This window comes from Bufo bufo, chromosome 4 (genome assembly GCF_905171765.1).
Source record: "Bufo bufo chromosome 4, aBufBuf1.1, whole genome shotgun sequence".
Taxonomy (NCBI): Eukaryota; Metazoa; Chordata; class Amphibia; order Anura; family Bufonidae; genus Bufo; species Bufo bufo.
In genome coordinates this window covers 384,818,198-384,841,978 of record NC_053392.1, presented here as the reverse complement: position 1 = coordinate 384,841,978, position 23,781 = coordinate 384,818,198, and the positions used below count along the sequence as shown (strand labels likewise).

The following is a 23,781-nucleotide window of genomic DNA, read 5'->3' as shown; positions in this document are numbered from 1 at the left end:
GGGTGTTGGAGGAGCACAGATCGGGGGGCACAGGAAGGGGGCACAGAGACACTACCTGATTTCAGGCTGTGATCTGCAGAGCGCAGATCAGAGCCTGAAACCGGCATTTTTTCCACTGCCGCGATCCGATTGGTTAGTCTGCACAGACTAACCAATCGGATCGATTGTCGGCAAGGGGCCACTCTGATTGGTCCCTTGCCGGCATTACTGAACTGTATGCTGTCCGTGACAGCAGCAGTGCGGGGGCAGAAGCTTTAATCCAAGCGCTTTGCAGCGCTTGGATTAAAGAACTGTCTTGACGTTTATAGACGTGATAGCTGCACGGGGCATGTGCAGCTATCACGTATATATACAGATTGCAGTCGGGAAAGGGTTAACATGATTTTGAATGTGATTGCTTAATTCTGAACACAGCTATATCCCCAGTTATAAGAGGGTGTGCACACTTATGCAACCACATTATTTTAGTTTTTTTTGTTTTCTTCCCTCCACCTAAAAGATTTCAGTTTGTTTTTCAATTGAGTGGTACAGTTTATAGGTCACATTAAAGGTGGAAAAAGTTCTGAAATTATATTATCTTTGTCTCATTTACAGCACAGAAACCTCACCTTTTAACAGGGGTGTGTAGACTTTTTATATCTACTGTGTGTGTGCGTGTGTGTGTGTATATATGTATGTATGTGTGTGTTATATTTAAAAATGTGTGTGTATAGTGATGTGGTTTATAATGGCATTAACAAAATAATACTAAGAAACTAGCTATTAAATGTAAGTGTCCACTAAAGTCTTGAGATGGGAGGGTGAACTGAAGAAGCACAGCTGCACGCGGGGAGAAGTCTATTAGAGTGGGCAGTCTGCGCTTCTGAATTGGGGGCTTCCTTAAATAGTACACACCAAGAAGCAGTGACATCTCCAAAGCGAAAGGACTGACGGGGTCAAGTGAAAACCAGATCTGAAACCAGCAAAGCAGAAGAGAAGTGTGTTCTCACTGTATACACACTTGTATCTGTCTCTTTCATGCCTGACTGACTTAAAATGACCCAACAAGAAGTACTGTACGTTCCGGGTATAACGCATCCTAGGGGCAGAGTTCTTACACCCAAGGCCTAGGAGATGTGTCCCGTTAGTGATGATTGGACAAGGCGACTGGTTCAGTATGATATGTAAGCCTGAATGGCTGTGACACGTCGGCTAGTGCCCCTTCTCAGGCGCTTAGAGCTGTGCTGTTCATAACCACACTGGTGCCTTGCAGCGCTGGGGTCCTAGGTTTGAATCCAACCAAGGACAACATCTCCATGGAGTTTGTATGTTCTCCCCGTGTTTGGGTGGGTTCCCTCCGGGTACTCCAGTTTCCTCCCACACTCCAAAGACATACTGATAGGGCATAGTGTGACGCCAATGTCTGTAAATAATTAAAATAATGATAAAGCATGTATGCCGGGTAATTTGAGCACAGATTAAATGGGTTTTCCGCCAGTACAGTGGTTTTTAACTTTCCCAGTTCTTTTTGGACTTGTTTTCACCATGTAAACCTATCCCTCTGGTTTATTCCATCCTGTATGCAGCATTTCCTATTTCTTTATCCAACCATTCCCATGATGCACTTCTCTTTCCTCTGCCACAGCTCCAGCACCGCCTCTTACGACACCCAACTAATTAGTTTCATAGACGCTCCCCTATCACTGCCCCTGTTGCTGGTTTCATCCATCCATGCACATGACATCACAGGAAAAATACAGGATACGTCATTAGGATAAGGCCTCTTGCACACGACCGTATGGCTTTTTCAGTATTTTGCGATCCGCAAAAAATACTGAGAACCTCCGTGTGCATCCCGTTTTTTGTGGAATGGAACAGCTGGACCCTGATGGAACAGTACTATCCTTGTCCATTATGCGGACAATAATAGGACGTGTTCTATCTTTGAACGGAAATACCGAAACGGAAGGCATACGGAGTGCCTTCTGTTTTTTTTGCGGATCCATTGAAATAAATGGTTCCGTATATGGAACGCAAAAAACTGAATATAAACTGGAAAAAAAAAAAATTGGTGTGCAAGAGGCCTAAAAGCGGAAACCCCTTTACTGGCCTATCCTGTGGAGATGGGAAGGAGCTGACTCCCGACACAGCCCCACGGCCTCTACGCATCTTACCAAGCTCTGTGCATTGCATAGCAGCTCCATCCATTTGAGGTCTAAGCGCCCATGGGACGCCTCAGCCTCGTACAGCTGATTAGCGGTGTTGCCGGCTGTCGGACCCCCGCCGGTCTCGTATATTTATAATTCTAGATAACCATTTGTCTCCTATATATGCAAATTAATAACTCGACCCTATATTTTAGCAGTACCTTGAGTATTTGCATTAATTTTTTTGCAGTTTTTATATGGGCTTTTTTCTCATTACCCAAAAATGTGACCAGTTGTTGTAACATTGCTTAATGAAATGCCCATATACTGTACATGAGTGTATTATGGAGGAGTCCTATACTGTATGTAGACCTATGTATGCCATCCTTGCCTCTGAACATACGGCTCCTCCATATGCAATGTGTTGGCTTGAGGTGACGTTTTGTCTCTTGCTATGTAAGGGTACTTTCACACCTGCGTTGTGAGGATCTGGCAGGTAGTTCCGTCACCGGAACTGCCTGCCGGATCCGGAAATCTGTATGCAAACTGATATCATGCGGATCCGTTTGACAAATGCATTGAAATTCTGGATCCTTCTCTCTGGTTTCATCTGGAAAAACGGATCTTGTATTTATACATTTTTTGCATTTTTAAAGGTCTGCGCATGCACAGACCTGGAAATCGGATCTGGTTTTCCAGAACACTTGGTACCGGATCCGGCAATACATTTCTTGTTACCGCATGCTGCGGTATTTTCTCCGTCCAAATACCATAAAGGGACTGAACTGAAGACATCCTGATGCATCCTGAACGGATTGCTCTCCATTCAGAATGCGTTAGGATAAAACTGATCAGTTCTTTTCCGGTATAGAGCCCCTAGGACGGAACTCGATACCGGAAAAGAAAAACACTAGTGTGAAAGTAGCCTAAGATAGGAACGTATTTGTGATTCTTCAGCCCTGACATGACTACACTTTTGTGGGGGAGGAGGAAAAGAAACGTGTATATGGCAATGCTGTGTGCACGGTCCCTGTGCGATATCACACAGAGTAGTCCTGGAGGTGCTGGGTTATTCTCTGGAGAGCAGCGCTCCTTGGTTATATGAGGGAACACACCACAGGTTCATGCACACGACCGTTGGATATTTTGTGGTCCACATATTGTGGATCCACAAAACAAGAATACCGGCTGTTTTTCCGTAATGCATATAATATTAGGATATGTTCTATTTATTTTTATTTTTTCCCCAGAACGGCTATGGAAAATTCAGTTCGTGTGCATGAGCCCTTACTGAGCTGCAGTGTGGCTCCATTGACCATCTGTAGGTGGGTGCAGCGTTACAGATACAGAAGTGCACATGGGGCTCTAAAGGGGTTTTCATGTACTTAAATGTATACGACCTATATCCTCAGGATAGGTCATCAATATCAGATTGATGGGGTCTTACACCCAGCACCCCCCTAGATCAGCTGTATCGGTCAGCTATACAATGGATGGATTGCTTGGTCTACTGTGACATTTCTGTCACCGGTGTTGCTCCCATTCACCCCACCAGGGCCACTGTACAGTGGACGGAGCCTTCTGCTTCCTGCCCAACAGCTGATCAGTGACCCCCAAACAGTATATAGATCACCTAGGGTCCTAGATAATCAGTATCTAAGTTCTGGAAAACCCCTTATCTGCAGTTTTCTGCAGAAAACCTGTGTATAGGTCACAATGGAAAATATTCATTACAGGTTCGCTGTGGAGTTAGTGGAAACATGAGCTGTGGATTTCATCCTTTGTGAAGGGTGAAATTACAGGGGTTGTCGAAGTTATTTTTATTGGTCACATCCTCAGGATAGGTCATCAATATCAGATAGGCGGGGGTCCGACACCCAGCAACCCCACTGATCATCTGGGTGAAGAGAAGGCTGCGGTCCGCGTGAGGGCTGCCTTCCTTTCATTGTTTACCTGCTTGACATCGCAGGTGTAATTACAAGAAGACGACCTATTCACTTCAATGGGATGGCTCGTTCCTATAAAAGCGTATACTACAGGGCCGTCCCGTTGTAAGTGAATGAGACGGTTTCTGGTAGTTACATCTGCTCACTGCTGCTGTTGCGATGGGGAGCAGGTAAAGAATGAAGAGAAGGCATCGCCGGCACGGGGCTTGCCTTCTCTTCAACCAGCTGATCGGACTCCCCGCTGATCTGATATTGATGACCTATGCTGAGAATGGGTCATCAATAAAAATAACTTGGACAGCCCCTTTAAGTAATGTAAAGTGTGGGATTTAAAGTCTGCACCGTGGGCCGATTCCAGTGTGACTGCTGCGTGTGAAGGAGGTTTTGTGTAACCTTATTCACTTAGCTGCTGGTGGAAAATCAGCAGCGGAGCTTTCCCTCATGGGCATACCCTAATGGGAAACTAAGCCTAGACAGAAGGATCAAAGTTGGGCCTGATTTAAGGTGAATGTGTTCCATCCATGTGCGCAATGGTCCGGGCTGAGAAACTTGAATTGTGTACTATTCTTGTTAGTTTTCTATCCAAGACACATTCATTCAAATGTACGGGTGCGGATAAGAAATGAACACCATATGGACGTCCAGAAGGAATGACATAAGTCTGTTTTATGGATGAAAAGTCTGTTTTATAGTCTGAATTGGGCCTTAAAGGGGTTATCCGAGAGTATAAAAATGTCCCCCAATACGCCGGGCCCCCCGCATTGAATATATTTACCTGGGTCCCCGCACCGCTGCTGCCTGGTAAATATATTCAGTGTGAGGGACCCGGGCATGTGCGGGGCATATTTACCTGGGTCCCCACCTGCCATTGGCGGCTCCCCCGACACCGGATGTTTTAATCCACGTATGGAGAGAAGCAGCAGTGGAAGGAGGAGCTGGTACCCTGGTAAGTATATTCAATGTGGGGGGGCCCGGCATATTGGGAAACATTTTTATACTCTCAGCGCCTTTTAACAGAAGAACGTTTTGCTGATTTATTTTATAATTTCGTTACTTTGCGCATCAATTTCTTGAAGTGTTTAGTGTCAGTGTGTGTGTGTGTGTGTGTGTGTGTATATGTGTGTATGTATGTATGTATATATATATATATATATATATATATATATAATTAGTGAAAAAGGGGCAGCACTCCAATAGATAAAAATGAAAAATAACTTTATTTACCCATAAGGCTGTTGCGACGTTTCGGCTCTTACACAGGAGCCTTCCTCAAGCGTATTCAATTGGATTGGCTTATATCCACATTGGGCTTTTGCACCCTTCATCCATTTTTTCAACTGTGACGGTGCTGCCATTTTTTTTTATATATATATATATATATATATATATAATATATCTATATATCTCTCCAAAGAGTAACAGCAGCACAGTGAAAAAGTAGTTAGGGTGCAAAATCCTCTAGAAAGGTGGACAACCTTTCCTGTGGTATAGTATATACAAAAAATAGGCAGCACTCCAATTGTGGAAAAGGTGATGACCCGTTTATTCCCAGGCAACGTTCACACACTGGGGCCTTTGTCAAGCTTGACAAAGGCCCCAGTGTGTGGGCTGAAACGTTGCCTGGGAATAAACGGGTCATCACCTTTTCCACAATTGGAGTGCTGCCTATTTTTGGAAATATATATCTATATCTATCACCTTCTGTGCAGCACTGAACATGATAGTATTTTAAAAAGGCATAACTTGTCTTAGGATGAATGAGCTTTACTTGGTGAAACTGGAAAATCCCTTACATTTCATAGAAAAACCAACACCTTGTGTTGCCTACCCATTCCTAATACAAATCTACACGATATATGTAATTTCGTTCTATCCTGTATATCCCTGGCAGGTGACATCTCAGAAAATGTCTCCATGTGGTTGCTTGCAGTGTCCACTTCTGGGAAAGGCAGCTGTTGTCCTAATTTCTGTGACGCCACCTTGTAGTACCCTGACCTGTTTTAGTAAATTGTATGGTCATAGACGCCCTGGTTAAAGTTAGTCATGGAGTAGGGATTAAATGACTGCATTTAGTTGGCTTTTTATTTTTGGGTGTGATCCTGTGAGCGACGCTGAAGCGGAGAACTTGCCTGGTTGAGCCTGTTTATTACAAGATGTCTTTCATAACTGCCAGAATGAATGGAGGTGAGTCACGGCAAGTTTAGTTAGAGGACCTGTCGCCTCTCCTGACACGTACAGTTCTGGGACATCTTTTGGTAGAATGCTGTGGTATCGCATCGATCGGTCATGTGGCTTTTATGCAGCTCAATCTCATTTACGTATCAGTGATGTGCCTTTTCTTGCACACGCGAGGCCAGTCGCCAACACTTCTGGTGTATTGTACTTTATACTATATTGTAACAGTAATTGTGATCAATGTTCCCTCAAAGATTTGTTTTACCGTTATACGGAGGGGGGTAGTAAGTGTGCGTTCACATAACAATTGTGAACTACAGTAATGGTATGCACAGGGAAGGCTCCTAGCATATATGATGAATGTATGTATACGACCTCATTGACTTTACGTGTCCGGTTGGGGAGGTTTATATCCATATACTTTATTTTTTCTATAGCGTAGTGGGCAGTAGACTGCACTACTCTATACAGAGGCATCAAGTAAAAGTGGTATTTTTTTTTTTACCACAGTTGGACCCTATGGGAGTCTTCCATCAGAGGTATGTCTCAGGAAATACTCCCCTGTCCTGAGATGATGTGAACCAGGCTTAAATAGTTATCAGAGACTGAAAAATGTACCGCCCCTCACACTGAATATACTTACCTGGCTTGCTGCTCCTGGTCCCTGTACCGCCGCTGCTGCTTTTCCCTGTGTGCGGATGAAAACATCTGGTGACTGGGAGGGAGGAGCCAATGGCAGACGGACGAGCCTCCCTAGCGTCACTTGCGATACAGGGGCCAGGAGCGGCAAACCAGGTAGGTATATTCAGTGTGAGGGACACGGACATATGGGGGGCAATTTTTTGTATTGAATAACCCCTTTAAGGGGATGATGCAGAACACCATCAAATAAATATTTGACCCACCAGGCCCAAAGACAGCTGATTTGGGGCAGTGAAGGGGTTAATATCTGGATGCCTGATGCGCTAGGCCTGTGAAGAGGCTAAGGTCAGGATTCCTGGTGGTCTAGGGCAGGGCTTGACAAATTTCCTTGGAATCTAGGAGCCAGCTAAAAAAGTTAGGAGCCAGGCGGAGCCGCGTCATAAAGCCCCCAGTAGGTGCCCCCATAGTGCTCCCCTCCCCCACTTTTCCATAGAGCCCCCCCCAATAATGCTGTATTCCATTTTACATATACCGCCGCTCCGTCCCCGGACCCTATTGACTATAATGGGGACGGGGGTGGAGCTCCGGCGCAGCATGGCAGTTCGCGGTGAGAGGCCGCCGGACTAAAAAGTTGGACATGCAGTACTTTTAGGCTACTTTCACACTACCGTTCAGAGCGGATCCGTCTGGGGTCTGCCCAGACGGATTCGCTCATATAATGCAGACTTGGGATCCGTTCAGAACGGATCCTTCTGCATTATATTGTAGAAAAAATTCTAAGTGCGAAAGTTGTTCAGACGGATCCGTCCAGACTTTACATTGAAAGTCAATGGGGGACGGATCCGTTTGAAAATTGAGCCATATAGTGTCAAATTCAAACGGATCCGTCCCCATTGACTTACATTGTAAGTCTGGACGGATCCGCTTGCCTCCGCACGGCCAGACGGACACCCGAACGCTGCTTGTAGCGTTCGGGTGTCCGCCTGCTGAGCGGAGCGGAGGCTGAACGCTGCCAGACTGATGCATTCTGAGCGGATCACTCAGAATGCATTAGGGCAGTACGGATGCGTTCGGGGCCACTTGTGAGACCCTTCAAATGGAGCTCACGAGCGGAGCCCCCAACGGTAGTGTGAAAGTAGCCTTAGTCCGGCGGCCTTTCACCATGCACTGCCGTGGTGCGCCAGAGCTCTGCCCCCATTATAGTCAATGGGGACGGAGCGGTGGTCCGGCGAAACAGCGGAAGGACGGATCCGACAGGTTGAACAGCCTGACGGATCCGTCCTGCCGCAAGTGTGAAAGTACCCTTAGTTATATAGCTACTGAATGAGACAGAAGAAGGGATGCCTTTAACATATATATCTCCTTGAGAAGCCAATTTGATCCTAAAGGGTTAATTCAAACTGTAATCTAAACTGTGTCCTGTCACTTCTCTTATCTCTCTGCTCCTGCTCCTGTCCCTTAATCTTATCACTGCTGCAACAAAAGCATCAGCCGAGAGCCTCAGTGTAACCTGTTCTAGAGTCTGACTCACGGCTCTTTTAACTCAAAGAATCGAATGAGTCTCTAACTAATTCGGATCTTTAGATTCTTTTAACCTGAGACTCATTCGATTCTTTCTAGACTCCCTCCTGTACTTGTGTCAGTGACCCAGAGCTGCTAGTGCTTGCCTTGCCTCAGCTCTGATTGGTTGGTGGGCGGGGAGGGGAGGGGCTGTCAGAAGCAGCTTCCACTCTAGGATCAGATTACACTCCTCCCGAGTCCCTCCCCTCCCTGCTGCCAGCGTCTCTGCTATTGTGTGCTGTGACGGAGCTGTTTCAAACGGTGCTGCCTCCGGACAGAACGGCAGCTCCGCACCCATCGCCCGGGCACCTTTGAAAACGGGCTGACAAATACCCAAGCGCCAGGACTAAATTCCTGGTCGCCATGGCGACCTGGCGCCTGGGATTTGTCGAGCCCTGGTCTAGGGTATTTCATACCTTGGGCTGGTGGTTACTCACCTCTCCAAGCTCCAGCAATGTCCAGGCTGTAGTAGGAGGGTGAACACAGATGGTTCTGCTTCCTGTTCTCTCCATGCAGCAAGGAGAGGATGGAGCTCATTCAGAGTATTTGATATGCGCTCTGCCTGATCGTTACGGGAGAACTCTAGGACAATGTTTGTGGGTGACTGGAGAGCGCCATTCCCTAGGATTACAGTGTGATCTACTGAATATCTTGTGTCAGTTCCAGTTCCAGTGTTACCAGTGTTCTGGTGCTGTTCTATCTGAAATTGCTCACCAGGATGCCACAACCCATTGTCCTAGCAGGCCAATATCCTCTGCTGGCATCTCATATGAGTGCTACTTTATTTTTGTATAATGATATTCACATACCTCTTTTCTCCAATGTTTTTCAGATCATGGAGCTGTGTGGAGCGACGAGACTTGGCTACTTTGGTAGAAGCCAGTTCTACATTGCATTGAAGCTTGTAGCAGTCGCACAGTCGGGATTACCATTGCGAGTTGAAAGTTTAAACACTGGTGAGAATTTCCTGACTTCTGACACTACAGGGTTAATTGGAAATGCAAAATAAGTCATATTTTATCCTCAGGATAGGTCATTAGTATGTGATTGGCGGGAGTCTGACATCCGACACTCCGCAGCCACCAAGTACAGCGCCATACATTGGATAGCTCAGCCCCCTTCTGCACCTAGGCCATGTGACCGATGACCGTCAAATGTCCTAGGGAGAGTCTGCAGCACTCACCGGAGATCCGTAAACACTTTGAGCAGCTGATTGGGGGGAGGGGCCAGGTGTTGGACCCCCACTGATCATGTACTAATAACCTGTCGTCCGGCTCTACCATAGAAATGAAAGTCACAGCTGCACGCATTTCCAACCAGCTGCTCCGTCCATTTTATTGGGGCTCCACGGGATACGGGGTCCCATTTTCATGATCGTGGTGGATCCCAGCAGTAGGGCGCCACTGATCTAATAGTTATCACCTATCCTGTGGATAGGGGATACGTTTCTCTAACTGGAATAATCCTTTAACTTGGCCTTTTTACCTGGATAATTTACTTTTCTATTTCTTGTATAAGCCTTCTAGAAGAATGGCATTTAGACTTGTAAACAGTAAAATTAGTATATTGGTATGTAATTATTGGTTATACTGCTAGTTTGAACCTACGGGATTGCTCCTCATACTGAAGTACTGCTGAACCAGGTTTTTGGTCTGGTGCACCTGAGGAAATCTGTTCCAGGAAAGCTCAAGTGATCCTTTTTGGCGCTGTTGGTGTAACCGCTACACATTCTCCTCAGCAGAATTCAGTGTTCACAGAAGCAGCAAAATGGGTGAGGGTTAAAAAAATAATAATCTCACCCACACGCAGCAGCGGGTGTCCAGACTCCACGCAGAGCTTGACTGTGCAATACAGAAGGGGAAATATGTGACAAATCTGCACTATTTGGTGCTCATTTTGTTTCTGCAGATTTTGCCCAGATCTGCTACTTGGTTTCATACTGATTCCTTCTTCAAACTTACCATGCATGGATGCACAATGCAGGGAATTTATTTCTCCCATGCTAGTTTTTTTTACGGTAAAAAGTCTCACTATGTGTTTTTAAAGGGATTGATAATTTTATAGATTGGTGGCATATTGCTAGGTGTGGGTCCCATAGAATGGAGCTTGTAATGTGAAAAAGAGTGAACCGCACATGCACGGTTGCCCTCCATTAATTTCTGTGGGAGTGCCAAAAAAGTCGAGTGGCGCGTTTGGCTTTTTTTGGAAGTCCCATAGAAATGAATTGGAAGCGCAAGCGCGGCCTCTGCTCCATTCACTTCTATGGGGCTGACAGAAATAGCCAAGCCAAGCCAGCGCCAGTGAAATTCTCTTTGCGGGTTCCATTCTAGAGGTATGCTACAGATATGCCACCAATGTATGAGATGGGCCAACCCCTTTAACCTCTTAAGGACACAGGGCATACAGGTACGCCCTGATGTACTGGTACTTAAGGACACAGAGTATACCCGCAGCAAAAATCTGCATCCTCCACATGATAATGAGCCCCCAAGGCGGCGGAGACGCCGCCAGGCGGAGCAAGGGGACTGCCATGCTAGGGACCCTGTGGCCCACCCTAGTACGAGCAGCTCTGGGGCTCGTATTAGTTTTCTGGCCCACCAGTTATATCCACCAGAGCCCCCTGCCGGTGAACTTGCATGGCATACTCCAGAGCATTTTGAGCATGTGATTACTGATTTTGTTGGCCAAGCAGGAATCCAGATTTCCACAGTGGGCTTCACTGAATATGACTATTTTAGTCTTTTTTTCAGTGACCGCTTTGTGAATCTGATGGTGGAGCAAACGAACTCGTACGCCCAACAGTTCATTGCTCAACACCCGGGCTCCTTTTTGGCTAGAGCCAGTGGCTGGACCCCGGTCAGTGCAGCTGAGATGAGGACGTTGTGGGGCCTCGTGCTGCACACGGGCCTAGTCAAAAAACCTAGTGTCAGGCATTACTGGAGTGGGTCCCCAAACCCCCCCAACCCCCCCCCCCCCCCCCCCCCCAAGGTGATCCTGCCTATGACCGCCTGTACAAAATCAGGCCGGTTATCGATCACTTTGGGGCCAAATTTTTGGAGGCCTATGTACCTGGAAGGGAGGTTGCGGTTCATGAGTCTCTCATTGCTTTCAAGGGGAGACTCATTTTCTGCCAGTATGTTCCCTCTAAGCGGGCGAGGTATGGTGTGAAGCTGTACAAACTTTGTGGGAGTACCTCAGGGTACACTTACAAGTTTCGTGTGTACAAGGGGTGAGATTCCCGTATTGAACCCCCAGAATGTCCCCCCACTCTGGATGTTAGTGGGAAACTTGTGTGGGACCTTATGCACCCACTGCTAGATAAGGGTTACCACCTGTACGTGGATAACTTTTATACTAGTATCCCCTTGTTCCAGTCCCTCGCCGTCAGATCCACGTCCGCTTGTGGGACCGTGCGGAAAAATCAACGCAGCCTCCCTGCCCCCCCCCTCCAGGTACCTATCCTTAGGCGTGTGACCCGTGCCCTTACTAGTGGAAACCTGTTGCTGGTCAGCTATAAGGACAAGAGGGATGTCCTTGTACTGTTCACAATTCACGGTAACGGCATCACCCCTGTCCCGGTGCGAGGTACAGCAGCAACGGTCCTCAAGCCCGATTGTATCGTCGACTACAATCAGTATATGGGAGGAGTTGATCTCTCTGATCAAGTCCTCAAGCCATATAATGCCATGCGCAAAACCCAGGCATGGTACAAAAAAGTTGTGGTCTACTTGGTACAGGTTGCCTTGTACAACTCTTTTGTGCTGTCCCGGAGCGCTGGCAACACAGGGACATTCCTTCAGTTCTATGAGGCAGTCCTCAATAGACAGGACCTGATCTTTTCGGACCGGGAAAGAGCAGGCCGGAGAACCTCGGGAACTGGAGGTGCCCGGATCGTGCCTGGCCAACACTTTCCAGGTGTGGTCCCCCATACTGGAAAGAAGGGACGGACCCAAAAAAGGTGCAGAGTGTGTCACAGGAGGGGGATACGGAGGGACACCACTACTCAGTGTGACACGTGCCCCAATCATCCGGGCCTCTGCATTATTGGTTGCTTCAGGGAGTACCACACTTCCATGGAGTACTAAATTTATATTCCCCTTCCCCAATTTTAATTCCATTTAGCCACTGACAATCGGAAAAAACTATGGTTCTCAGACTTGAGACACTAAAACGAAAAAAAAATAAAAAATTAAAAAATATTATTTCGTAAAACTAAAATAAAATATTAGGTATCGCCACATCTGTAAGAATCTGCTCTATAAAAATACCCCATGACCTAACCCCTCAAATGAACACGGTCAAAAAAAGAAAATAAAAACTGTGCAAAAAAAATTTTTTTGTCACCTTACATCACAAAATCTGTAATAGCAAGCGATCAAAAAGTCATATGCCCCCCCAAAATAGTGCCAAAACCCAGGCATGGTACATAAAACAGTCCTCTCATCCCGCAAAAAATGAGCCCCTACCTAAGATACTCGGCTAAAAACGAAAAAAAAAAAACTGACTCTTAGAGATACTAAAATGTGTTTGTTTGTTTTTTTTGAAAAAAGATAATATAGTGTAAAACATAAATAAATTAAAAAAAGGTAGACCTATTAGGTATCGCCGCGTCCATAAGAATCTGCTCTATAAAAATACCACATGACCTAACCCCTCAGATGAACACGGTCAAAAATATAAAATAAAAACGAACAGCTATTATTTTGCTCAAATTTTCATTTTATTTTTTTATTTTTTAATTTCCAGTAACAAAGCAAGGGTTAACAGCCAAACAAAACGTAATATTTATTACCCTGATTCTGCAGTTTACAGAAACACCCCAAATGTGGTTGTAAACTGCTATATGACCAAACGGCAGGGCGCAGAAGGAAAGGAACGCTGTATGGTTACTGGAAGGCAGATTTTGATGTTTTTTTTTGTTTTGTTTTTTGGCACCATGTCCCATTTGAAGCCCCGCTGATGCACCCCTAGAGTAGAAACTCCATAAAAGCGACACCATCTAAGAAACTACACCCCTCAAGGTATTCAAAACTGATTTTACAACCTTTATTAACCCTTTAGGTGTTCCTCAACAGTTTATGGCAAATGGAGATGAAATTTCACAATTTCTATTTTTGGTTACCTTGCCTCACAAAAATGTAAATGTAAAGCAACCAAAAATCATATGAACCCTAAAAATAGTCCCAACAAAACTTCCACCTTATCCCGTAGTTTCCAAAATGGGGTCACTTTTATGGAGTTTCTACTCTAGGGGTGCATCAGGGGGGCTTCAAATGGGACATGGTGTAAATAAACCAGTCCAGCAAAATCTGCCTTCCAAAAACCACACCGCACCTTTCCCTCTACGCCCTACCTTCTGCCCGTACAGTAGTTCACGGCCACATAAAGTGTTTTAAAGTTAGCACCACATAAAGTGACACTGGTCAGATTTGCAAAAAATGGCCTGGTCCTTAAGGTGAAATATGGCTGTGTCCTTAAGGTTTAAACAAAGCTTTTTGTGCAAGTGCTGTTTCTTCGCTAGGATTTGAACTTGGGATTTCTACATGCAAGACTGCCCACTAACCTCCAGGCTATAGCCTTATTATATTAAGAAAAGTTTTTTTTTTTTTTTTATATATACTTAAAAAGCTAATGCATATTATTGGTGTCTGTTAATAAACCAGTAATATGTATTGGCTTTCTAAGCTTAGAAAACCTCAATTCTCGACATGGTAAGGCTAAAATAAGTATCGTAGTGTATATGATATGTACATGCTAGGACATAGCTCTTTCTTCAGCATGCTGATACCTAGCTTAGTCAATCAAGTGGAGGGGAGTGTTAAAAAAGGGGTGTTAAAAATTAAATAAAAAAAGTGCTTCCAGGATTCAGCCCCTCCCCCTGATGCTCCAACATGTGCATATGAATAAAAACAGATGTCTCTGCAGCTGTTTAACATGTAGACAAAAGAAAGGTATTGTTTAAATCCGCATGATCAACTCTAATGGGGTTGATCAAGCTGACAGAGGCTCTTTAACACAACAGTATTGGAAGATTTCTTGACCGCACCAGAAAAGATTGTTCCTGCCTCCCTGTATCAATGGTTTTTAATTTACTTCAATCCCTCTAAAATGGCTGCAGTCCAGGGTAAAACTATGAACAAATGCAAATCCACGGGTCAGTTTCAGATTTCTACTGTGGAATATCAAGTACATCTGGAGAGGAAGTTTTGATAGGAGCGTCCATCTGCTAAACACTTCTGCTGCACAAGATATATATAGAGATAGATGTGTATATATATATATATATATATATATATACACACAAGTTCCACTCCCTGAATTTTATGGTGGCCGTTATGGCACATAGCAGGTAGTATTTAGTGTTAGGTTCCCGTCTTACAGAGATCGCCTTGACGTGCTGCAGATGGGCCCAAATAATTTTGTACAAAATGCATTTGCCAAGAATCTCAAATTTACAAAATAAGCGTAGCGTAACATTATCTAAATCTATGCCAGCAAGGGAGCTGGCGTAGATTTAGGCCGGCGGTGGATGCACCTATGTTATGTAGAGGCCTTCGCCTTTACATGACTTAGGTGCATCATGCGCCAGCGCAAGGACCATCTAGACCGGCGTCTAAAACACTGGTCCTAATAAATGAGCTAAAAAATAAAAACTTCAATTTATGAGCAAGAGAAATACATGCACTTACACACATTGGCATGCTATCAGTGAGGTTATTAATGGTTGTCAGAGGAATGTTCTGCCACTCTGAATGCACTTGGGCATGCAAATTGGCAAGATCCACTGCTGGCAGCTCCCTTTGCAATTGCTAACTAATGACATCCCAGACGTGCTTAATGGGAGGTGGGGCTGAAGATGCTGCTGGTCATGGTAGCATATGTAGTCCATGCAGGCTGCTCACAGTAGCATGAGCAATATGTGACGTGGCAATGTCCTGTAAAATTGTTCCTGGGACACTTTGGAGAAATTTGTGTACTACTGGTTCCACAACCAAATCAATGTAGCGCTAAGCTGTTAGTGTACATGAAATTTAGACTAAAGGCATCTGGTTACCATACATTATGCCAGGTCGCCATGGTGATCAGGAATTTTGTATAGATCATACCAGTGCATTACTGAACTGCGGCGGCAGCAGGAAGCTCCTGCACTCTGAAGAAATCCAGTAAGGTATCGCACGGTCTGTGTTCCACGGAAGTGTGCATGAGGCTTAACGCACTCACAGGACTCCGAGATCCCTCCGACAAACAGGACCGCAGCCCCACCCCCTCCCCATCACAGCACGGGATGTACTTCCGGCCTGGACTTAGTGCGCGTCCACAGCGGAGGGAGCACAAGGACGGCCCCGGAGACGCCGACAATAGCGACTCCATTATCCCCCGGACAGGACAAATAATCCGGGACAGCAGAAGGGCAGTGATGGCGGACACAGGCGGCAACGAGGGACATTTCTCTTCAAACCCTGCGCTGCTTCAGTTTTATCTAGTCACAAAATAAGTTTACAAGAGAAGAACTATGAGATGAATGATGAGCCCGGACCAAACCTCCTGGGGAAGGGATCTCAGTTCTGTCAGCTGCAGCGCAGGGATTATACACACAGTGACGTCACAGCGCAGGGATTATACACACAGTGACGTCACAGCGCAGGGATTATACACACAGTGACGTCACAGCGCAGGGATTATACACACAGTGACGTCACAGCGCAGGGATTATACACACAGTGACGTCACAGCGCAGGGATTATACACACAGTGACGTCACAGCGCAGGGATTATACACACAGTGACGTCACAGCGCAGGGATTATACACACAGTGACGTCACAGCGCAGGGATTATACACACAGTGACGTCACAGCGCAGGGATTATACACACAGTGACGTCACAGCGCAGGGATTATACACACAGTGACGTCACAGCGCAGGGATTATACACACAGTGACGTCACAGCGCAGGGATTATACACACAGTGACGTCACAGCGCAGGGATTATACACACAGTGACGTCACAGCGCAGGGATTATACACACAGTGACGTCACAGCAGGGTGGATAAAAATCGATGATTTAAAAAAAAAAGGTTATTCCATCATGAAATAAAGATTAGTTTTTTAATTATGTAGAGTAAGGCTGTACGTGGACTCCCATATTGTTGAATGGATTAGGCAGTGGCTGAGGGACAGACAACAGAGGGTTGTAGTCAATGGAGTATATTCAGACCATGGTCTTGTTACCAGTGGGGTACCTCAGGGATCTGTTCTGGGACCCATATTGCTTAATATCTTTATCAGCGAAATTGCAGAAGGCCTCGATGGTAAGGTGTGTCTTTTTGCTGATGACACAAAGATTTGTAACAGGGTTGATGTTCCTGGAGGGATACACCAAATGGAAAAGGATTTAGGAAAACTAGAGGAATGGTCAAAAATATGGCAACTAAAATTTAATGTTGATAAGTGCAAGATAATGCACCTGGGGTGTAAAAACCCAAGAGCAGAATATAAAATCAGTGACACAGTCCTAACCTCAGTATCTGAGGAAAGGGATTTAGGGGTCATTATTTCAGAAGACTTAAAGGTAGGCAGACAATGTCATAGAGCAGCAGGAAATGCTAGCAGAATGCTTGGGTGTATAGGGAGAGGCATTACCAGTAGAAAGAGGGAGGTGCTCATGCCGCTCTACAGAGCACTAGTGAGACCTCATTTGGAGTATTGTGCGCAGTACTGGAGACCATATCTCCAGAAGGATATTGATACTTTGGAGAGAGTTCAGAGAAGAGCTTCTAAACTAGTACATGGATTGCAGGATAAAACTTACCAGGAAAGGTTAAAGGGTTTCTGTCACCCCACAAAACTCTTTTTTTTTGGATAGTTCTATTCCTTATAGCGCGATATAGGAGAATATAATAGTCTTACTTACTTTCATGCGGCCGATTCTTTATAAAACGAAGTTTTATAATATGTAAATCAGGGCTCTACCAGCAAGTAGGGCGTCTACTTGCTGGTAGCCGCAGCAGAAAACCGCCCCCTCGCCGTGTTGATTGACAGGGCCAGCCGTGATCTCCTCCTCCGGCCGGCCCTGTCAGTATTTCAAAAATCGCGCGCCTCTGTTCATTCGGCGCAGGCGCTCTGAGATGAGGAGGCTCGCCTCCTCAGCACTCCCTCAGTGCACCTGCGCCGATGACGTCTTCTCTTTAGGTGATGTCATCGGCGCAGGCGCACTGAGGGAGTGCTGAGGAGACGAGCCTCCTCATCTCAGAGCGCCTGCGCCGAATGAACAGAGGCGCGCGATTTTTGAAATGCCGACAGGGCTGGCCGGAGGAGGAGATCACGGCTGGCCCTGTCAATCAACACGGCGAGGGGGCGGTTTTCTGCTGCGGCTACCAGCAAGTAGACGCCCTACTTGCTGGTAGAGACCGGATTTACATATTATAAAACTTCATTTTCTAAAAAATCGGCCGCATGAAAGTAAGTGACAAGATTATATTCTCCTATATCGCGCTATAAGGAATGTAACTATCCAAAAAAAAAAAAGACTTTTGTGGGGTGACAGAAACCCTTTAAGGTTCTAGAAAGCAATTTTTCTATGTTTAAAAGCTTTATCATTATGCTATTATATGCTAGTGTTCTTTATGCTATTGCTATGTGGTTCTTTATACTTCTGTATTGTGAAGCAAAAATCTGTAGTGGATGCAAAAACTTATAAATCTTTCCATTACGTTTCCCGTGTTAGGACCCATTCCTGGTTTTGGCTTACTGTAAGTGTGTGAATGAGGCCTTAGAAAAACCTGCACATTACAATTAGATTTTTATCAGATGGGCAAATGAAGGCACACTAGGTGCATGTTCTGACAAGCTGCAGTTTTCTTGTGGTCTGCTGACAGAAAACACTTTATTATAAGCAGTGCAGGCTGGGAAAATGATAGGATGGTGTCCGTTTATGAGAATGTCAATCACTTGTAATGGACCCTGCTGTCACTTAACAAATATGGCTGCCACAACAGACCAGAAAAAAATACTGATATACAATTTTTTTTTTATTATTATTTTATTTAATTTTTTCATTTTTTTTTAGTTAAGGACCTTCCTCTGCCAAGATTTCTGGTGTCAAAAAATGAGCAGGATTCAAGACATCCAGTCTCCAACAGCGCAGAGGGCGATAATTCCTCCTCTTACTCCGGAGTTATTCCTCCTCCTCCTCCGAGCAGAATACAGGTCAAGAAAAGCTCAGTTAGTCACGATATTATTCAGCCACGTACAGCGGCAGAGCAGCAGGTAATATTCATCATTTCACCCCTTTTAAGTAATTTAATCAGTGTTTGTATAGTGGACGCAGGCTGCTCCCACTGCAGTAATCTGCTCTGTCCACTACACAGTGCGGGGAGCTGTATAGTTCCCATTTCTGGTATCTGAGCTGAATCAAGGACATGCGGGGGGAGGGGGGATATCGGACTCCCAGCAATTATATATTATAGTGGCCTGTCCTGAGGATAGGCCATCAAAATAAGCATCCTGGAAATCCCCATTAGGTTAAAGGGACCGTTTGTCCACAAATGAAATGATCTATCTTCTGGTTGGTCGATAAATTTTTGATCCCTGGGTGCCCGCCAGTCACTAGAATGGGGTTTCAGGTGCCCTTTTCCACAGTGCATGACTGCCACGAGGAAGATGGTAAATGGAGTGGCATACTTGACTACCACCTCAATCAACGTGACTGCTGTCAGGAGACAACAGATGCTTGGAACCACCATTGTAATGGTCACTGAGGGTCCCAGCCTTCTGTGTGTCCTCATCAGCTGTGACAGAAGTGGGGTGGTCTAGATAATGAACGGAGCCAGAGGAGAAGGACCTTAATAACAGTATAATACATAACATATGTGTGTTAGCCATTATATCGTCTACTACCACTAACTATTTATTTCCTCCTTTATTTGCCAAGGAGTCCACTTCTCCTGTAGTATCCCCTCAGCAGTCTCCACCATCTTCTCCACATTCTTGGAGGAAGCACAGCCGACATGCCAGTGGAGGGAACAGTGAGCGGCCTGTGACAGGGTCTGGTCCATTTTGGACACCTTACAGTGAAAGTCAAGCAGGTATGATTATAATCTCAAGCAGCCAGTGTGCATCTCTGCCAAGTATGTATGACACAGTGCATTGCCATTAGAGAGATTTCAGCATAACCTGTCTACCCCGGATGAGTCCCAGCAGGGAGTCGTTGTGCTGAAACGCATTGGTCCTCCGAAGCTGAGTAGTCTTTAGGGGCAGAATTTAGGGTGATTGTGTCCCTCACCTCTCAGATACCCTGTATGATTCTATGTCAGTTTTGTTAGGATGTGATAAGTGGGTTTTTCATCTTTCTTTCTGTTCACAATTTTACTAGTTTTAATATATCCTGAAATGCATTTTAGGATTTATGTTCTTTTCTGTCCATTGACCTCAAACAGTTGTATTTATGTAATACTCATGTTAATACAAAGTTACCTTTTTGTCTAAGTATGTACACTCTTCCTTCAATAGAATTTTATGTATCATTTTCCTGCTATTACCCCTATACTCTTAATGTTAAATAAGAGACATTAACCCCTTAGTGACCAGACGGTTTTGGGCCTTAGTGAGCAATTTTTTTCATCTTCGCATTCCAAGAGAGATTTTTTTCTTTTCTTCTCCCATTGATGTGGTAGTATGAGGGCAGGACAAGTTGTGGTTTTTAATGGCACCATTTTGGGGTACTCCTAATTTACTGGTTACCTTTTATTAACTGTTATTTGGGGGGAAATGGGGCAAAAACAGCAATACTGCCACTAAGTGTTTGTTATAAATTTTGCGGCATTCGTTTTTCAGTATAAATAACTTTGCTCTATAGGTCAGTACAATTACTGCAATTTCATATATTTTTTTTTTTAAGTGTATAATACACTGTTCTGCCTTAGCAGTACAGTGTCTTATATTGCCAGGCTGCACCAGCTCCGCTCCTGCTCATTGCTGCACGGGAGAGCCATACAGTGATTAGAATAGGCCACCATAAAAAGGTGGCGGCCTAACCTAAGGGTCCTTAGGGATCGCTTCATTGGGGTTCACTAAGGAGTTAAAGGGCATCTGTCACAGAGTGCAATTAGAAGAATCTTGGCATCGCCTGCCGCCTCTAGTTCAGTTTATAATTTGTTGAAGCATTTAGTCTAAGGTACATCAGTTAACTTCCAGAAAAAAGAAATAATGACTTCAGGGGCATGGAAACAGCAACAGAAGTTTACAAATTGTTGTTCTAGGTTGTTTTTTTTCTTATACATTTGGTTCTCAATTGTTGAAATGAAATCTTCTCTTCATTGTATATACTTAATTTCTCGGTTTTCTGTCCAGGTGGCTCATCGAGTGAAGGAGCATGGCCGGCACAGTCTCCACTTCCACATCAGGAAAATTGGGTCAGTTTTGCAGATACTCCACCAAGCAGTGCTCTTTTAGCCATGCATCCCGCCTCTGTCCAGGTGTGACATTTTATTAGTTGCCTTTTCATTTGCTTTGTTTGATTTGCTGAGCAGAAATGGCTCTTTTTTTTTTTTTTTTTTTTTTTTTCCATCTTTCCATTTTTAATTTTTTTTTTGTTTCAGATTTTGTCTTATGTTGTCCATTTTGGATTTAATAAAATACTACTTTAATTTTGGCCAGGGATTTCCCTTTGGAATTGGCAGAGACAGCATGGGACATATACATTATCAATACTGTACCTACTTATGGTAGGCCAAACAACATGTTGCAGTAGAGCTGTATGTCATACATGTTTGTTTTTTTTTTTTTGTTTTTTTTTAGGATTAAGATGCCCAGCAGACAGTATTCCCTTGGTTTTGAGTTAACCCTCCTAGTGTTGACTTAATACAAGAAGGATACACACCTGCTCACTCCAGTCCTGCGCCTTAGCTGTTGTCTGCAATCATCCAATTCCAGGCTTCCAGGTGGCATGTGACCAGCATGACATGGCTCTTGGGGACATGTCAGGTCTGAGGCTATTTAGTGGCTGCAACGGTGCACTTTGTCCCGTCCAAAGCCCAGCTGGATGTAAACAAGTCTGGAATCTGAAGATCACCAACAGCAGGGAGCAACTACCCTAGCCGGAGCGGACTCAAAACTAATGGATCGTGGACTATCACTTTAGGGAGGGACCTGTCAAGATGCAGTTCGGGGGTGTTAGGCACGTTAATTAAAGGGGTTGTGTCACTTCAGCAAGTAGCATTTATCATGTAGAGAAAATTAATACAAACCACTTACTAATGTGTTGTTATTATCCATATTGCTTCCTTTGCTGGCTCGATTCATTTTTCCTCCACATTATACACTGCTCGTTTCCATGGTTATGACCACCCTGTAATCCAGCAGCGGTGGCTGTGGTTGCACACTGTAGGAAAAAACACTGGCCTACGCCCACTCCCACAGACCCGACCACAAGAGAGGCCAGCGCTTTTTCCTATAATGTGCAAGCACGACCACCACTGACAGATTGCAGGGTGGTCGTAACCATGGAAAAAAATACATTAGTAAGTGCCTTGTATTAACGTCCTCTACCTGATAAATGCTATTTGCTGAAGTGAGATAACCCCTTTAAGTCCAGAGCTTAGTATCCTGACTTAGTTTACTTGCCTGCAGTGATGTGCCATATACCCCACTTGACAGCTGCAGCCAGACACTGGCTTCAGCGTTATGATATGAGTCAGAGAAGGCCAGTGGCCATGTGGGGTATACTGCATATGATTGCTGCAGTCATCTGATCAAACCTTGGGAGGGAGGTCTGAAGTGGGGGTATATAGGACAACCTCTATAACAGTGGTTCTCAACCTTTCTAAAGCCATAACCCCTTAATACAGTTCCTCATGTTGTGGTGACCCCCAACCATTACATTTTTTTCCTTGCTACGTCATAACTACTTTTGCTACTGTTATGATGACCCACCAAAAACACGCACAGACACCAATACACCAAATGTTAATTCAAATACACAAGTATTCATTCATAACCACAGAACTTTAGCATAAATACAAAATATTTGTAAACCAAATAAATAACTTTAAAATAAATAATAAACAACAAATAATGGTAAAAGATTTACTGGGCGCACTCACTTATGTAGAATCATATATTTATTTATGGACATATAAGGTAAAATACAGTCAATAATTCTAAAAACACATATAAAATATACTATACAGTCAAGCAATAAAAGAACACATTAGTACACTAAATAATAAAACACATAGATATAGAATAAATAGTTGGATGGAATAATACCAGCTGTGGATAGGCTGGGGATGATAAGGATCAGTCCATATAATGAAAAAAGTGAAGAAGAATAATTCTGGATAAAAAATAAACCAACTGATGGTTTTAGCTAGTAAGTTGACTAGCCTCTCAGAGTCCTATATGATTCACAGTCCTAATTCACTAGAAGAGGATAATAAAACTGAGATCAAAAGCCCTTCACCTGAGTGAGTACACCTGCGGCGTCCCGCTGAATACTCACTGTGCTGTGTAGTTCTATGCGTTGATACACTTGGAGACAAATGTTGTTTTCAGCTACTCCTGTAGCAACTAGAGGATACTTTGTCTTTTCTCCGTGCCCTTGCGATCCTCTGACTACCGCTCCGTAGTGACAGGAGGCCGGTCAGCGATGGGACTCACAAGTACTTTTCCCCTCGTCGGTTTGATATGCGACGCACTCCTCGTGTGTTTGCGCTTGTAAATCCCGGCGTATCAGGGGTTGATAAGAACGGAGTTCTCAAAGGCTTTTCATTACCGCACGGCTCTGGCTAATTCAAGCACGTACTTCTTAGGGTTGCTCCGGGGGGCTCCTCACCAAACGCGTTTCGGGGTACTTGCCCCTTCAGTGGTACAGACTCCCCCACAACTGCCTGCTTTTATAGTGTCTTACAAATGGTAATTGTGCAAACACATGATGAACCTCCTCATTTCGCTCAAAAACTGATACGGAGTAAAAATCCATTCCATTCAAATCCACTCAATTGTCCATAAAGACTTAAGTTTCAAATACCATACTGCTTAATACACATTAGTATTCGCCGATTCCTATATACAATACATTCCTATCTATAAGTGTTATGTTTATTTCGTTTCTATTCCTCTCCATCAAATAGGTTTATTTATATACTTCGTTGATTTTATTACTCTTCAAAAAAATCCCTTGCGGTATCTATGCGGTTTTAATAATTAGTCACAGGGTTATATGACAATCATTCTATACAATCCTCTGTCATTTTACATATAACTGCAAATGAAAAATGAATTAAAATAAAAAATAATAAATAATAAATAAAAAATAAATAATAAAATATAT

The 23,781-nt window shown here is 44.4% G+C and overlaps 1 protein-coding gene across 5 annotated transcripts in view; it reads left to right on the top strand.

The window, feature by feature from the left end:
* REPS1 (RALBP1 associated Eps domain containing 1) overlaps window positions 1-23,781 on the top strand; it is a 116,124-nt gene that overhangs the window by 16,455 nt on the left and 75,888 nt on the right. For 4 of the 5 annotated variants that reach the window (XM_040429226.1, XM_040429229.1, XM_040429225.1 and 1 more), the window contains exons 2-5: window positions 9,282-9,405; window positions 18,520-18,719; window positions 19,384-19,537; window positions 20,802-20,926. In XM_040429226.1, coding sequence (XP_040285160.1) covers window positions 9,282-9,405; window positions 18,520-18,719; window positions 19,384-19,537; window positions 20,802-20,926 — 603 coding nt within the window. The remainder of the gene's footprint in view (window positions 1-9,281; window positions 9,406-18,519; window positions 18,720-19,383; window positions 19,538-20,801; window positions 20,927-23,781) is intronic. The other variant, XM_040429227.1, reaches the window with a different exon arrangement.